General features: G+C 41.4%; 1 protein-coding gene across 7 annotated transcripts in view; it reads left to right on the forward strand.

The window, feature by feature from the left end:
• The window catches only part of GHR (growth hormone receptor), a 161,507-nt gene that overhangs the window by 32,253 nt on the left and 111,153 nt on the right, over positions 1–18,101 (forward strand). For 3 of the 7 annotated variants that reach the window (XM_067545581.1, XM_067545580.1, XM_067545582.1), the window contains one exon: positions 15,558–15,628. The exons of the other annotated variants lie outside the window; for them this stretch is intronic. In XM_067545581.1, the coding sequence (XP_067401682.1) occupies positions 15,589–15,628 (40 nt within the window). In that variant the 5' untranslated portion in view covers positions 15,558–15,588. The remainder of the gene's footprint in view (positions 1–15,557; positions 15,629–18,101) is intronic. 7 annotated transcript variants of the gene reach the window in all.

The raw sequence follows: 18,101 nt of genomic DNA on the forward strand, positions 1-18,101 counted from the left end.
GAGGCCAGCAGAAGCAGTGGCCGGCGGTGAGCCCTGGGGCCGTTGGAGCAGCAGTCCCTGGGCCATTGGAGCAGCTGGCTGGCGGACTGACCCTCGGACCAGCAGTCCCAGGCCCTTGGAGCAGCAGCTGTGTTTGGGTCAGCCCCTCTGGGGCTGGAGCAACAGCCGGAGGTCAGTCCCCAGCAACGCTCTATTAGTCTCATCCCTCCTCCCCCAGGGTAGCTTTTTAGTAAAAGTCAGGGTTTTTGTTTGTTTGTAACTTTTAGTAAAAATACCTGTGACAGAATCTTAACTTTAATGGCAGAGAAACCCATTCATTCCATAAATTCCTTGTATATCTTAATTCCACGTTATTTACCTGTTTTCTTCTGTTGTTTTTAGTGGGCTTTTAAATAGTAAGAACTACCTTTTTTTATAATGCTTTTATCCACAGACCTCAGAAAACTTTATCAAGGAGGCAAGTGTTGTTATAAACTCTTGTACAAATGGGGAAACCCAAGGTACAGAGAGGTGAAGTGATTTGCCCAAGGCACTCCATGTTAGAACTGGAAATAAAACACAGGTCTCCTGGTTCAGTGCCCTATCTACTGGACCCTGCTGGCCCTATATACATACATACATTCCAGCTGCTGGACATATGGCCAGCTGTTCACTTTGTGGCATTATGGAACCATTTCACAGTAGAAGTCTGACCTTTTTTTGTACATTTTCAGTCTGCTGCTAGATAGTTTAAGACATTTGTTAAGTCCAAACAAATAAATAACTTCTGGGGGAGTGTTAGACCTTCTGAAGGCTTAAAATGGCACTTCTCTCTTTGAATAAAATAAAAGATCATTGCAAAATTCTACATCTCTAGGGTGAGTATTTGCCTGCCCAAGAGAGCCAGAGAAGAAATTAAAGTATTTAAAAATAGAAGTAACACTATCTTCTTTCTCCTCAGGTAGAAGAAACACATTGATTAATTTATGGTGTCTCCTTTCTTTTTCTGTTGTTTGTTTGTGAGTGCATATGTGGGTATGTTGTCAGGCCGTGCGTAAGAAGATATTACTGAGGAAAGACTATTGGGGAAAAAAATGACCTTTGCATTTAATTACAAAATTGGCACGTTCTGTGGTAATTCCCATAGGCTAGAGCCAGCTCCTCTTGAAGCTCTGCCTTCCACACTAATGAGCCTTTTCTACTGACTGACTGTTTATTGGTCCAGTGGAACATAGCTGTCCTCAGAAGTTATGTTAATAGGGTGAAAGAAAGCTGTGCCCTTGGGCATTAGAGTCAGATCGATGGAGGGCTTTGAATATCAGGAGATCTTTACTTGGACTCTGTATTCAGTGAAGATCAAAGCACCAGCCTGCTGTGTTAACTTGCCTTGCTAAACAAACAGGCAGCTATATTGTGTTCAGCAATTTCAGGGGACATGGCTTAATTCCTAAATACGTAGCAGTAATCAAACTTGGAGGCATGAATGTGTCTAATCACTGTTACGTCAGAGTCCCGAAGGATGGAGTGCATTTGTCTGGCCCCTGAGAGATGGAAACGCGTGATATCTGTCACCAGGAGCAGTAGTACCTGAAGTGCTTCTCTCTTCCTGCCAGCCTTCCCTGGATTCATATTTACCCAGTTGCTCTTCGTGTAGGTTCATTGAGAAAGCCTTGAGACGGGGCATAGCCCAGATCACCCTCTAGTTAAGTCTTTAAGGTGGTCTGGCTGGATATTCAGTTTGTGTCCATCGCTGGCACCCATGTGATTGCTGGCCATGAGGCAGCATTCCATGGTAAACATGGTATGGAATTCATTCGTCTTTCATTCTAATAATGCGTCCATACCAAGAAAGCTGCCAAAGCCAAAGCAATGCTGACAGAGGCGGTTGCTGGGTTCGGCTTTGAATATCCTCATTTCTGTTCTGGTCTTGCTATGTAATATGGAGCCCCTGAAAAAGATGACAAGAACTGAAAATGTCAGTGCAGTGTTTTTCAGCCTATAGGCTTCATATATAGATATCGAATAGTACAAGGTTAGATCTTGTTGGCGTGCCACAGGTAAGGGCTTTGGAGATGGAGAATCATTTACCCATAATCATGCATCTTGAGAGCTGCGAAACTTTTACACACCAGCTTGCAGCTGCCATCTTCCTAATGAAAGCAGCAAAGAGGCCCAACAGTCTCACTCAGACATTTGTTTTTTAATTGTTTCTGCCCACTTCCCCTTCTCTGAAAAAGAATGAACTTATTTAGAAGAAGCTTTCAATCCCTTGCCTTCCCAGACCTCTCGCTATGTAGTGCTTCGAATCTGCTCTTCAGAAAAAGACAGAGAGACCAGATTACCGTATTAACTGATTCAAGTTTAGAAATCCCTGCCTTCTGAATAACAACTAAACAAGGCTCCATTGGCTGGCGCTCTGCTTTTATACCCAGTGTATAAAGGCAACTTGTCACATGGGAAAGAAGAAAGGCTTGGTTCTTCTACAGACCACTGAATCAGACAACAAGCATATCATGCTCCTTTTGTCGGTCTTTGGTATATTGGAAGTGTCGGCCTTAATTTTCAAACCCATTAACTTCACTAGAACTGTGGATTCGCCTTTAAAAACCAGGTCCATCGTCTTTAAAGAAACTTAGTTCATTGTCTCTCTTAATTTATATTTTAGCGTGTGATTTAATGTAATCACACAGGTATGGGGTTATTTCTAAGTCAGGTAATTACAAGAGCTTTCATACATCAGTAACTAGCATAATATGAGGTCTGGAATTCTGCTGTCTCTCCCTACCCACTTCGCTAATTGCTGATGCAGTTTCTAGCAACCGGATGTTGTGTGTGTCTGTGTTCAGGGCCTCTTGCATCAAAGAGGAGCCGAGAAAATTAGCAAGGAAGACAGAGAACAAAGAAGGAAAAACTAGTGATCCATAAAATCAATTTGCTAATAAAATAAACAAGTGATCCTTAGGTGCTACTGCAATAGAAGTAAATAAGTGGCTACCATACAGTGGTACATATTTAAAGAACACCATATGAGTCAAAGTCTAATATGCAGTTGAAGATTTACAATTAGAAACAGACTAGACCAATAAGATCATACTTGCCTAACTTACCTATCTGCATGTGGTGCCTTTTATTAAGGTTTCAGTTACATTGGGGTTGTTTTTTTTCCTCAGGAACTCATTTTGAGAACTTTTAAATTCCACGTCTGGATCCACATTTGACACTTGTTCCTCCTCTGCCGAATTAAGTCTTTTCATGCTCATTTTCAAAAATAGGATTGGATGCTATGCCCTTTAGTTTTGCGAGTTAGTTTCATTCAGTGAAATTAAAGGGATGCTGTCAAGATAGTTAAAACGAACTAAAATCATAGCAGCCTGTATGAAAACTTTGGGAGACAGATCTGACTACTTTTTTTTTTAATCAGTAATGCTAAAATCCTGAAAGGAATCAAGTCTTTTATGGATTAATCCATGTTTCGGGAGGTTTTTGTGTTAGGGCAATAGACGCATAGATGTTAAGGTCAGAAGGAACCATCATGATCATCGTCTGACCTCCTGCGCATTGCAGGCCACAGAACCTCACTCATCCATGCCTGCAATAGACCCACAACTTCTGGCTGAGTTACTGAAGTCCTCAAATAATAATTTAAAGACTTCAAGTTACAGAGAATCCACCATTTACACTAGTTTAAACCTGCAAGTGACCTGTGCCCCATGCTGCAGAGGAAGACAAAATACCCCTAGGGTTTCTGCCAATCTAACCCAGGGGAAAATTCCTTCCTGACCCCAAATATGGTGGTCAGTTAGACCCAGAGTATGTGGACAAGACCCACCAGCAAGATGCCTGGGAAAGAAGTCTCTGTGGTAACTCAGAGCCCTCCCCAACTAGTGTCCCATCACAAGCCACTGGAGATATTTGCTGCTAGCAGTCACAGATTGGCTACATGCTATTGTAGGCAGTCTTGTCGTACCATCCCCTCCATAAACTTATCAAGCTCAGTCTTGAAGCAAGTTAGGTTTTTTTTTTTTGCCCTCACTGCTCCCATTGGAAGGCTATTCCAGAACTTCAGTCCTCTGATGATTAGAAAACTTCATCTAATTTGAAGCCTAAACTTGTTGACAGCCAGTTTATATCCATTTGTTCTTGTGTCCATGTTGGTGCTTAACTTAAATAACTCCTCTCCCTCCCAGATATTTATCCCTCTGTTATAGTCATAGAAAGTAATCATATTCCCCTCAGCCTTTTTTTGGTTAAACTAAACAAGCGAAGCTCTTTGAGCTCTTATAGGGCAGGTTTTCCCTTCCTTCCTCCTAATAGCCCATCTCTGCCCCGTTCCATTTTGAATTCATCTTTCTGAAACCTGGGAGACCAGAATTGCACACAGTATTCTAAATGAGGTCTCACCATTGCCTTTTGTATAATGGTACGAACACTTCCCTGTCTCTCCTAGAAATACCTCTCCTGATGCATCCTAGGCCTGCGATAGCCTTTTGCATGGCCACATCACATTGACGGCGGATAATTGTCCTGTGATCAATCAATATACCCAGGTCTTTCTCCTCCTCTGCTACTTCCAATTGATATGTCCCCAGCTTACAGGAAAAATTCTTATTAGACCCTGAATGCATGACCTTTCACTTTGCATTATTAATTTCATCCCATTTCTATTACTCCAGTGTATAAGATCTTCCAGTAGATTTGGGGCTTGGAAGATTGGGGTTCAGTTCCTAGTTCTGCTACAGATTTCCTGTGTGACCTAGAGTAAGTCATTGAATCAGTTCCCCATATGTGAAATGGGGATAATGTTTTGTTTTGCCAACCCTTTTGTCATGCTTATTTAGACTGCAAGCTCTTGAACAAGGACTTTCTCTTATGACTTGGTCTTGGACAAGGAGATCCCACTCTGGGTTGGGACCTTTAGGTGCTAATGCAATATAATGATACTCCAAATCCTCAAACTTATTTAGAATCCATCTGTAGCCTGTCTTGCCATCTAGAAGAACTGTGAGGGTTAGGCTCTGTAACGTGCCTGGGCTGGCAAAAGAGCTCATAAAGTTTGTTTTAGGTGTTCTGTATCTGACTGTCCCATAATTTATGGGAGTTTGCCAAGTCATTCTCTCCTCTGGGTTTCGCAATGCATCCTATCTCTGTTAATTTAGATGATAAATTCTTTAGAACAGTAGCTACCTTCAGCTTGTCTCACATACAGTGCCAAGAATGATAAATTATGCTAATAGCATATCCCTAAACCAGGGCAAATAAAATAGCACTTAGTATTTTAATTACGTTACCACCTCCAGGCCCCAACAGAGACCATGGCACTATTATGTGAGGTTAGGTGTTTGTACAGCACTAAGACAGTCCCTTCCGCAAAGAGCTTAAGGGTGGGAGGGTAAACCGAGGCACAGAGAGGGGAAGTGATTTGCCTGTGGTCACTCAGCAGATTATTGGCAGAACTAGGAATGGAATCCAAGTCTTCTGAGTGCCATGCTACTGCTCTATCCACTGGCCCATGCTGCCTCTCTGAGCAAAGCCTTGGGAAGGGTGTGTAAGCTGCAGCCCCATCCTCCCCTCTGTTGCCACTCCTTCTCAGCCACAGCTGTGATATGTAGCCCTTAATCCTTTTAAGGTCTCTGCAACCTCTAACATCAGCATCCTAAATGTGTTTTTCTTTATGCTGATCTGTTTCTGCAAGTGAGCTCATGCACTGGTGGGACAAGTGCCCTTTTTATGTAGAACATCTAAAGAGTGTGATTACCTACAAAAGTGTTCCTAGTTCTTTAACGATAACCCAACAGTTTTTAATAACTACTGTTTTATAAGTGAGGCTGAATTCTTGCACAATATAGCAGTAGTCAGTCAGAATCCCTGCTACTTAATGACTTTCCAATGGATGCATCATTAAGGTGCTTTTATTTTCTCTCAATGTGCTATGTTATAGTGTGCCATTGATTTCTGGTAGGTATCTAACCATTAGAAAATGGCTCCGTTTGAGTGACATGTTGGAGGTCTCATGTTGCCAATATTAAAACAAGCTTGGAATTTCTAAATATTATAGATGGCTTCCTAATTCAACAAGTATTGCAGCCAACATGGAGGAATTATTTTAGACTTTGTCCTGAGAGAGAGAGGGAACTGATCACAGAACTAAAAAGTAATGGTAGCTTAGGTACAAGTGATCATGACTTGATCACATTTATAATGTGAAAACAGAATAAAGTCCAAACCAATAGTATATACACTTGTTGCTTTAGTAGGGCCAGTTTCATAAAGCTGAAAATAATCAAGCCACATCAGCTAGGAGGAAGAATTTAGTCAGAAAGATGGCAAATCATTTAAGAACCGCTCATTAGATGCCCCAAAAGCCACAATTCCACATTTAAAGAAGAAGGCTGTGCTGGTTTACAAACTGACCTGGTGTAGAAGGGAAGTGAAGGCAGCTATATATATAACAAATGGAAAAAAAGGGAAGCTGATGATAATGCATATAAACCAGAGGCTAGGAATTGTAGAAAATTGATAAAGGAAGCAGAAGGACACAATAAATCTATGGCCAGCAGAGTTCAGAACATAAAAAGGTGACTTAGGAACAAAAAGAATCCTGATAATGGTATTAGTCCATTACTGCGTAGAAATGGTAGAATTATCAATAACAATGGAGAAAAGACAAGTGTTTTAATAAATATTTCTGTTCTGCATTTGGGGTGAAAAAACAGATGATTCGGTGTCATCTCGTGATAACATTCTTTCCATTCCACTAATATCTCTGGAGGATGTTAAACAAAGCTACTCAACGTAGACATTTTTAAAGCAGCTGGTCTTATATCAAGAGTTTTAAAAGAGCTGGCTGAGAAGCTCATTGGATCATTCATGTTGATTTTTAATACGTCTTGGAGCACTTCTGGAAAGTTCCAGAAAAGTGGAAGAAAGCTAATGTTGCATCAGTCTTCAAAAAAGGGTAAACGGGTTGTCCCAAGTAATTATAGGCCAGTCAGCCTGATATCAATCCCAAGCAAGATAACGCAATAGTTGATGTTTGACTGGATTAATAAAGAATTGATTGTTGTTGCCAATCAGCATGGGTTTATGGAAAATAAATCCTGTCAAACTGACTTGATATCTTTTTTTGTTGAGATTATAAATTTGATAAAGGTAATGGACGTAATATACTTGGACTTCTGTAAGATGTATGATTCTGTACTGTATGACGTTTTGATTTTTAAAAAAACCTAGAATGATATAAAATGAACATAGCACACATTAAATGGATTAAAAACTGGCTAACTGATAAGTCTCAAAATGTAATTGTAAATAGGGGCTCATTATCAAGTAGATATGCTTCCAATGGGGGTCTGCAGGGATTAGGTCTTAGACCTAGGCTATTTAACATTCTTATCAATGACCTAGAAGAAAACATAAAATTATCACTGATAAAGTTTGTAGATGACTTAAAAATTGAGGGAAATGGCAAATACTGAAGGAGACAGGTCACTGATTCAGAGCGATCTGGATTCCTTGGTAAACGGTGCAAGCAAACAATATGCCTTTTAAAATGTCTGGATGTATACATCTAGGAACAAAAGATGTAGGTAGTATTTACATAGTAGGGGACTCTATCCTGGGAAGCAGTGACTCTAAAAAAGATTTGGGGGTCATGTGGCTGCACACGAGTCCCCACTGTGGCATAGTGGTTAAAATAGTTAATGCAATCCTGGGATACATAACCTTTCTACTCTTACTCGAGATTCCTGTTTATTTTATCTTGGTATTTGGCACTGATGAGACCACTGCTGGAATATTATGTCCAGTGCTAGTGCCAACTATTCAAGAAGGATGTTGATAAATTGGAGAGAGTTCAAAGCAGACCCTTGAGAATGATTAAAGGATTAGAAAGCATGCTTTATAGTTATAGACTTAAGGAGCTCAATCTATTTATCTTGACAAAAAGAAGGTTAAGGGGTGACTTGATTTACAGTCTAAAAGTACCTACGTGGGGAACAAATATTTAATAATGGGCTCTTCAGAGAAAGGTATACATAATCCATTGCTTGGAAGTTAAAGCTGGACAAATTCAGACTGGAAGTAAGGCATTTTTTTACAGTAAGGGTACTTAATCATTTGGAACAATTTACCGTGGGTTGTGGTGGATTCTCCATCACTGACTATTTTTAAATCAAGACTGGATGTTTTTCTACAAAATACACTCCAGGAATTGCTTTGGGGAAGTTCTATGGCCTGTGTAATACTGGAGTTCAAACTAGATGATGACAATGATCCCTTGTGGCCATGAAATCTTATGAAAAATCTTTCTGAATCCCAAGTAGTTAAAATTCAATCTTACAGGACTGCTTTTGTAGTCTCCTCCTTGAATGGCAAATTGGCAACAATGCAGGGTTGACTGATCTATGTAGTTCAGTCATCTCTTCTACTCTAAGGCCTGCTGTACACCTAAAAATTAAATTGATTTAGCTACGTTGCTTGGGGCTGTGAGAAATTTTGCACCGTATGCAATGTTGTTAGGTCGATCTAACCCCTTGTAGATGCCACTAGGTCAACGGAAGAATTCTTCCATAGACCTATCAACTTCCTCTGGGGGGGGTGGGTTACCTACATTGATGGGAAAATCTCTTCCATTGACATAGGAAGAGTCTATGCTACTGAAGCACAGCTGCATTGCCAGGGCTGCTCTACTGCAGTGTAGTCATGTAGCTACACCAGAATAACCCCATAGTGTAGATGCAGCCTATGCTGACAGAAGGGGTTTTTCATCAGTGTAGGAACACTGTGTTCCCAAGTAATAGTAGCTAAGTCAATGGACGCATTCTTCCATCGACCTAACTGTGTCTACACTGGGGGGTAGATTGACATAGTGGGTTTTGTTGGGGTTTTTTACCGGTGTATCTACAAAAATAAAGTTGCACCAGTGCAACCAACTTCTAGATTAGTCATATGTTGCAGTCATGTAAAAAGTGAATTATACTGATGCAGAATACCCAAATTCCCTCCACTCCCCTTTCTTTTTACTCATCAGTGCAGCTTGTCTATGATAGGGTTAAACATTAATGCAGCTGCATCAGTACAAAAAAACGTAGTGTCGAATGTAGATGAGTCTTAAAGTTAATGAGCCTTTTGAGCTGATCATAAATCTGAGTCAACTGAAAGTTTCTGAAAACCCATCATACAATTTGGTAAAAGTGAATGGGAATTAGGCTCCTAAAGGCCAGATTTTTAAAGGTATTTAGGCAACTATTTCCTACTGAGTTCAGTGGGCATTAGCTACCTAAATACCCTTAAAAAAACCCTGGCCCTTAAGTGCCATGTCCCTTTGGAAAATGTCATTTAGGCTCTCTAGAAAATTTTTACCTTGGACCGACCTATACTTTCAGAAGATGTGGCTGAATCTTAAGTGACTTGGGGGGAGGGGCAAGGATGAAGATATCTTTTGGGTTTTTCTTATTAAAGAATCATTGTCACTGAAAATCTTCAGTGTTAATATCTTTGTGTCCTGGATGCCTTTTAAGTTTCATAAGCAGAGCCTTCTGTTGTGTTAGTTCTCTTTCCCTTCAGTAAGCAATGTAATTTTACAAAAGAAATGATGTAGGCATCAAAGCTTTGAATTTGGCAGCAAAGGTCTGTGAAGGAAAGAAGGAAAGTTCCTAATTTTAAATAAAAAAAACCTTTTAGCTTTGATGAGCTTTGTTGAACTCTAAATAACTGTTAAAATGTGTGATGATTTGTGAATGGTGTCTTGTATTTGTAGCTGGGAATGCCAAATCACTGTTTTCCAAAGCAAGGTGGCCTGTGCTAAGAAAATGTATCTAGATGAGAGATTTTTTTTGTTAACTGTAATACAGGAATATTTTATTGTTAATGGCTCATGTTACCAGACTTGCCCGACACCTTGGGGTACGCTTATTTATTAGGGCTACCTTCCTGGAAGGGGGTGTGTGTGATTCTGTTAACGTACTGCTTGTGTTACTTGTGTGTTCATATGGCTACAAGTCCCCTCCCAATGGAGCTATCCTGCAGGACCTAAGGTTTTCAAACCCAGCCCCAGATTCAAATAAACCCCCCACAGATTAACAGAGTTCATCTGAGCTGACCAGGCTCTTAGCACTCTCAGCTGACCCCCTTATATGCCCCTGGACTCAATCAGGCTGGGTCAAACAGCACTTTCAGCGGCCACCATTATATGCTCCTGGACTCCGCAGGCTAGGCAGAGCAGCACTTCTCGGCTGCCTCCCCCCCGCCCCACCTCTACAAATCTTCTAGCAGTAACCCCCTTGATGAGCAAACCCCATGGGATTTTTGGGCACTCCAGGGATCCTTGGCTTAGGTAAAAGAAGCCTTGCTGCAGAGCAAGATAGGGAAGCCAAGAACACAAAGGAGTAAATGAAGTTTGGAGAGAGAGAGAGACTGGCAACCAGCTTGATTATAACAGTTATTTTATTGCCAGGTATACAAAACTTATGATACTAACAGCAAGGAGAGAAAAACAATCAAACGCTTACAATACTACACAATTACAGTTGGGGTATTGGAGAAGAAAGCTAGCCCAGCATTGATTACAAAAGTAGGAAGTTATACCTGGACTGAGAGAGAGAGAGAGAGAGAGAGTATTGGGGGATGGGACGGGGGGGTGGGGAGGTGTCTCACCACTCCATGCAGCTCAAAGGTTCCCAGGAGACAGGCTGTTCAGCTTACGGTCTGGAGCGCTTGAGACAGGCAGAGCCACCAACACGATCAGTTAGGAAGAGGGGAAGTTCCCATGGAACTGATGCAGAATTTGGATCCAGGCATCAGAACAGAGGTTTGAACTTGGATAGGGGTTTTTGTAGACCCCAGGTTTGTTTATGGGTAAACAATGTCTCAAGGAAGTATTCCAGAGTGGTTTTCTTTATGCTGGACAATAGGAGCTGATCATTCCTGGCTATGGGCAGTGTTCCTTGAGGGAGCTCATAATGCAACCAAGCAGATTCGGTGTTTTGCATATCCATAACTAGAATGGTCTGATAACTGCGGAGCTGGATGTGTGCAGGTCTGAGTTCATTTACATCAAGGGCAGAGATCTCCCATCATGCAGTGCGTCCCTGCTTTGCCAATCCCAGAGTTCAGTGCGGTCCCTGCTTTGGAGGTTGGTTCTCCATACGCCATGCTAATTCTTGTTCCATCTTCGATGTAGATGAGGCTTCTGTTCTCCATTCGATGTGCTAATTGAGATGCCTCCTTTTACATCTTTGATGTAAATGAGGCTAGGGGAGCTGTATTACCCGTGTTGGGAGAGTTTTAGGTGTGTCTTCCCCTGTCTTTTCATATTGAGATGCCTTTGGTTTCTGGTTCAAGTGGAGGTGGGGGAGGTTCATGTGAGCCGGGGAGAATAGGGGTTTTGCGCACTGGTTCCCCAAGAACACAGAGCTGCCAGGTAACACACAGGATGTAGCTGAGAATTGTAGCTGACCTAAACCAACAAATAATACTTTGCACTTCCATCAGATTATTCATCACAGGACCTGAAAATGCTTTAACTAAGCCTCCCAATACCTATGATCTAAGTAAGGAATATTAGGTCTTGTCCACACATAGAATTGTTCCTGATTAAGGTCTAGTCCACACTTAAGACTTACAGCACAGCTGTATCGGTACAGCTGCACCGCTGTAAGAGTGCTTGTGTGGCCGTCTTATGTCAATGGGAGAGAGCTCTCTGATGCAGCTGCATTAATGCTAACCCCTAACGTAGAGAAGCTGCATTGGTGAGTAAAAAGAAAGGGGGGTGGAGGGAATTTGAGTAAACTGCATCAGTATAATTCACCTTTTATATGACTGCAACTTATGACTAAACTAGGAGTTGGTTGCACCTGTGCAATTTTATTTTTGTAGATACACCAGTGTAAAAACCCAACAAATGTATTTTTCACATCCCAGAGTGTCAAAAGTTTTTTGCCAGCATAAGTGCTACTGTAGAAAAGACCTTGTGTGTGTTCCTGATTAACTCTTGTTCCATCTTAAGAGTGCCTTATTTTTATTTAGCTGTTTGCACCTATCTATCTTGGATACTTCCATGTCCCCCATTACTATGGTGACTGAGCAGCTCATAATCTTTAACATATTTATCCGCACAACATCCCTGTGAGGGAGGGTGGTATTGTTATCCCCATTTTACAGATGCAGAACCAAGGCCACACAGGAAGTCTGTGGTAGCTCTACAGATTGAACCTGTCTCCACAGTCCCAGGCTACTACCCTAACCACTGGACGATCTTTCCTCTCTGGCACATTGGGAAACTTTGCCCAAAGGATGGCTGACTTGGTATTTGTCAGCTGCCTAATGGCTTCACCTAACTTTCATAATGTGACGCAATTGTCTTCTTTAATATTTTATTTTGAGTTTATAAAATGGTCTGAATAACAATCCTAGGAGACCAATCCTAGGAGAACAAGAAGTAAGTGAGTCACTTCTTTATGGCCTGATCCAACTCCCATGAGATCAATGGAAAGTTGGGCCATGCCTTCAGTGGGAGTTGAATCATGCCTTTGTGCCTGTCTAGGAATGCAGTTTCTGCTTCCCACCCCACCCCATCTTCCATAACACGAAAAACTAATCCCATTTTCCACACAGAAAATGCAAATGGAAGATTGGATAATTCTTTAAACAATGGGAAAATAGAGCAGGATAAGTCAACTGAGTGTATGTAAAATCCTGGAACTGATTAAACATCCAGTAATGCATAGATGTGAGGAATGTTATTTGAAATCATTTGTGCACCTGAGGGGCTCGCTATCCATTATTCTGTATATCTTCCTTTGCTGCAATAGCAAACTCGCAGCTGCTGTTGTGGCTATGCCAGTGGTCCCCAAACTTTTTATTCTGCCCCTACCTGCCCCCAGGAGTCGGGCCGTGGCTGACCCAGGGGCTGGGGCCAGAAGTGGAACCACGGACATGCCGCAGTTGGTGCTGGGGCCATGGCTGGGAGCCAGGTGGCCCTCCCCCCACACCCTCCATCGGGGCTGACTCAGGCCCCGCCACACCCTCCCAAAAGTTCCTCTGTGCCCCCTTAGTTTGGGGACCTCTGGCCTATGCACAAGACTGAGACTTAATAGTGCTGTGCTGTGCAGTGGAGCAGCTACTGCTTGGAGAAGGAAAATTTTAACCATGTGATTAATAGGTTGTAAAGCCAAAAGGGACCATTATGATCTGGCCTCCTGCATATCACAGACCAAAGAACAATATCTGGAGTTCTTGTGTTTGTTATTTATTTGTCATACAACCAAGATCAGGCCCCCATTTGCTTGGCCCTGTATGTATACTTACTAAGGGATAGTCTCTATCCCAAAGAGCTTACAGTTTAAATAGATAAAGACTAAGGGTTTTTATCTGTAATTTACCCTGCAATTAGACATTTGTGGTCAGTCTGGCCTGTGCCAGCTGACTTGGGCTGGGACGAAAGGGCTGTTTTATTTGCAGTGTAGACGTTCGGGCTTGGGCTGCAGCCTGAGCTCTGGGACCCTCCCACTTCGCAGGGAGGTCAAATGGGTCAATGGCTGAGACAGGATCAGACCATGGGTCTCCTCACTCTCAGTCCAGTAACCCATCCACCAGATCACACTGCTTAGCTTGAGCAATTATTTCTAGTGTGTAACTGTCTCCACATTCTCGGAATACATTGTGACAGTAAATGTGCTAACTTACTCATCTGCACAGCATTTTAATGTAAAATATTTGTTTTAGACAACAAAAGCCATAATGTCTTTGATGTTAATGTACACACTGTAAGTGGGGTTCACACTTTATTTTTTCTTTTGCTCTGTCTGTATTTTGTTTTATGCCAAACCAAGCTAATAACCCCCAGACATTTGTTTGTAATGCACTTTTGGAATAGTCCTTGCACAGTATTTAATTTAATGTCTGGTATTTGTTATGAAAATAGTAACAAAGGTTAACTTATGTTACAGATAAGGGCTGTCCAGGTCTCCACTCACCTTTGCCTTTCTTTCCTGTTTTTTCCCCTCTTAATACGTTTTGAGTCTATTATTTTACTCCAAGGTACTTTGCTGTTGTGTAGTAATAGCAGCAGCAACCCCTATTTTAATTAATATAAATTACAGCATGAACAAGATCATTATTAATACTCCAATATTCTGTTCTAATGAGTGTGACTTTCAAAATCTAAGAGCTGAAAGCCAAAGAAATGCTGGGGAGGGAAAAGGGGAAGAAGCAGTGGCTACCCCAGCAGGAGTGGAGGGGGGTTATTATGTATAGATAGAAGAAGGGCTGCTGGCGAGTTCATCCCCCTGCCTTACCTGCAGAGCATTGGCTGGTGCATTGCTCGAATGAATGTTCATTGTTCTAAGTGGCCCCCTCTTCTCATTCTTCCGTCTGTGTGGAGTCTGTCTGTAACCTCTTCAGGGCAAGGCTCCATTTGCTCCATGGTTTAAATCATTTAGTGTACTTCGGAAGACTATGGGTTGGACTTCTAAAGGTGCTCAATGATAGCTTAACCATGCTCCCATGGAAGTCAACAGCAAATCCCATTGACTTCCACTGAAGAAAAGTTAGGCCAGCAACGAGCACTTTTGAAAATCCCTCCCTATATAAATAGTGGCTGTCTATTTGTATAGTGTGCTTACCCAGCACTAGCTGCTCTTATTGATAGTGGGGTGGGACCCTGCCTAGGCCTCTGTGCACCCAGACAAAAGCCCTCCTTTTGGATTGTGTGCATCATTGCTGGAAGCAGTCATGAGGCCCCACTTGTACTCAGGGAGGCAAATAGATGTCATATGGCAGCCTTCTGTGCTGGGGTGGGGATGAGATGCTCCCTGAATCCTGTAATTCCCGCCCTCTCCCAGAGCAGCCATATTTTGGCTCTGGTAGTTGGGCCAAAGATTACCTTTATCTAACAGTGACAAATATGTGGATAAAATCATGTGGTTCTCTGCAGAGTCTAGTGTATGTAAGATTCTTCAGCAATGTGTAGTAAAGTCAGGCCAGATGGCCACAAAAGGGTATACCAGGGCCAGGGTGTGAGCCCAAGAATGCCAAAAGCCCTTTCTCCTGCAAGCAGAGGAGAGAGTAGTGCAGGGCAATTAGAGATATCAGGACCCAATGAAGGGTGACTCCAGGTGTACTTAAACCCTGCCTTCCCTAAAGGGACCAGGGGGGAAGGGGGGAGAGAGAGCTTGTGAGCGAGTGCGCATGTGAAGGAGGAAGCTGCCAGAAGGTTTGTGGTAGCTGAAGGAGAAACTTCCCCTGGGCTAGGAGATGGTGCTTCTCTGCAGCCAGGGGAACAGAGAAGGGGAGAACCCTTGGCCCCAGCCGGCAGGAGGGAGCCACAGCAAGGTACCTCCCTGGGGAGATGGAGTAGCTGGTGACTCCCTGGCCCGCTACAAGGGGCAGAAGCGTGAGACCCACTAGGGTGGAGCCGGCTGTTTGCCACAAATGTTATAACAAAAAAGAGAACAATTACTTGTGACATTTGAGTGTTCTTAATATTTTATGTAGCAGACAAAGGCATGAGACCCAGTGGCTGGAAGTTCAAGCTAGATAAATTCAGACTAGAAATAAAGTGCATGTTTTTAACAATGCAGGTAACTAACCATTGGAAGAACTTACCTAAGGATGTGCTGGATTCTCCATCACTTGAAGTCTTCAAGTCTGGGTATGCTTCTAAAAATATTGATTGAATTAAAAGATTGATGCAGAAATTACTGTGTGAGGTTCTTGGGCTTGTGTTATGCAGGAGGTCAAACTGTATCATCATAATGGTCCCTTCTGCTCTTTGAATCTGTGGGTGAAATCTTGGTCCCATTAAACTCTGGCAAAATTCCATTGACTTCAGTAGGACCAGGATTTCACTCTATGTATCTATTAATATGTAAATAGGAGGTGAAATTATTTGTTGTTTTACTTCTAAGAAAAAAGTGAGTGAGTTAAATATGACATGAGTAGAAAGTGAATATGTAGAAATGTTTGTATATGCACAAGTGTGGGGCTTAGGGAGGTTGTTTGAAGCTGGCTATATGATTTTTGAAATCTAGAGCAAAGGTGTATTTGCCAAGTATATAGCAGAAACAAGGTGTTAGATATTATATTTTATTGAACTAACTTCTGTTGGTAATAAAAGGTATCATCTGACCCACTTTGTCTGTTTCATATCCTGGATCAACATGGCTTCAATAACATGGCGATCAAGTATGCTGCAAACAGTTTGCTTCCATTGCAACTAAATCCTAGGGAGATGAAAAGTAGGAGTGTAACAAGCAGATTTTGTTCTAACTTGGATGCTTAGGATATTTTATGTATAATAAAGTGTATTTTATGTATAATAATTAGTCGCCATTGCATGGCAGAGTAGCTTTCTGTTATAACTGCCTTCCATTGTGGATGTAGAAAATATCTTCTCCAAGAAGTCAAAATGCACTCAGGCCAGAAAAAAACATTTACCAAAACTGATTTTCCTTTTACTTCCCCAGTCTGAGTGACCAAACCCCAGTCCTGAATACAGTGAGATGGATCTGCTCTATCATTTTTAGACTATTTAAAAGTTCTTCATGGAAGTAGCTGAATAATCATTTTGCAATATTTTAATTATAGTAATCAAATATATTATTATTTTGTTAAACATCCTCCATTAAGAAACTCTAGAAAGAATCCACAATTCATTAAAAAAAATTAGAGCCAAAATTTGGTTCCACTTTAGTACTTGCATCTATTTTGATTATGCAAAGTGGTAAAGTCAACTCTGATATCCCGTTAATTACTAAAATTACATTACCTCTGATTGTACCTTGTTGCATAGTGTCCACATCACTGGATAAATGTCTGTATGCTGTCAGTTTTATGATCAGTCTGTAGTTAAGTTGCTTGACTTAATAATTATACATCAATTTAAATACAGTCAGACTGACTAAAATAACCTTCCCTGATAGCTTTCTGCATAAATCCATTGCTGGATTTGCTCCTGTTACAGTAATGGATGGTTAATCTCAGATTTACAAGAAAAAACTGAAGAGTAATGGGACTTTATCATGTGAAGATGTAAATCCTGAGGCAAGCTTCTCTGAGAGAGCAAATTTGATGATCCACTATGCTTAAAAACACGAAAAATCACAGCATGGAGCAAAAAGATTGAGGTGACAGTCCCTGAGAGCAGCAACATAATAGACCTCCGCATTCCAGGATAACCAAGATTCTGAGGCACCTTTTACTAAAAAGGAACCTCTTCCAGAATTCCACCTACATGAAGAGATGGGCATACTCACGGACACAGAATTTAACAGGCATGTTAAACCTCCTGAACAGAATTGTGAGGCAAGCTAGCAGAGCAGCGTGTGAAAGCTGCTGCTTCTCTTGCTATACCTGTGCTTTGAATAAATTAACAGCTTCAGCCTCCAGTGCTGCCAATCCAATACAGGTTTGGTCATTTTTTGTCCCCCTACCCAATTTATGTCCTGGGTCTCTGGCTCCTCCCTCACCTGAAGGGCTGGACCTTGTCTTGCTTCCCTGGGTTCTGCCCAGTCATCAAACAGACTAATACTTTTATAAGCATCTAACCTGATTTTTTTTTTTTTTTTTTTTTTTTTTTTTTTTAATTAAAAAATCATTTTGAATTCAGCCCTACATGTGTGGTCGCTACATTTTTTCTTTTTCTTTAACCTGTGTGCATGGTTTAAATTTCATTGTGTTTGCAAGGATTTGCTGATTATATCTGGCTATGAATTATGTGCAACTACATATGTTTGTGTGTGATTTTTTCTGGAAGCTCTGGTATGTAAGTGACCATCTTCACTTGTCATTTACTCTTTCTGATCTTATTTAGTTAGCTAATTTAGCAAAGAGTTAAATATAATGTTGCTAATGAGAAAAGAAATGCAATTGCACTGCAGATGTCTAATATTTTTACCTGGCAGCACAGTTATCACTTTCTCCCTCCATTATTAAGACCGGTAGTAAATGTCTGAATTATCCAAAGTTGTGATAATGCTCAATATGCCTCTATTTGCATATTCAAAATCCTCAGCCTTTATCTCTGCAAACTGTTCTTTCTTCTCTGCTAGTTGGATGTCTGAGATACCAAATAAGCAGTGAAATAGTGAAAAATGTTGTCATTTAGTGGTCATAATTAGATTTCA

Source organism: Emydura macquarii, unplaced genomic scaffold (genome assembly GCF_026122565.2).
Source record: "Emydura macquarii macquarii isolate MOO-44397 ecotype Brisbane River unplaced genomic scaffold, CSIRO-AGI_Emac_v2 contig_1045, whole genome shotgun sequence".
Lineage (NCBI taxonomy): Eukaryota > Metazoa > Chordata > Testudines > Chelidae > Emydura > Emydura macquarii.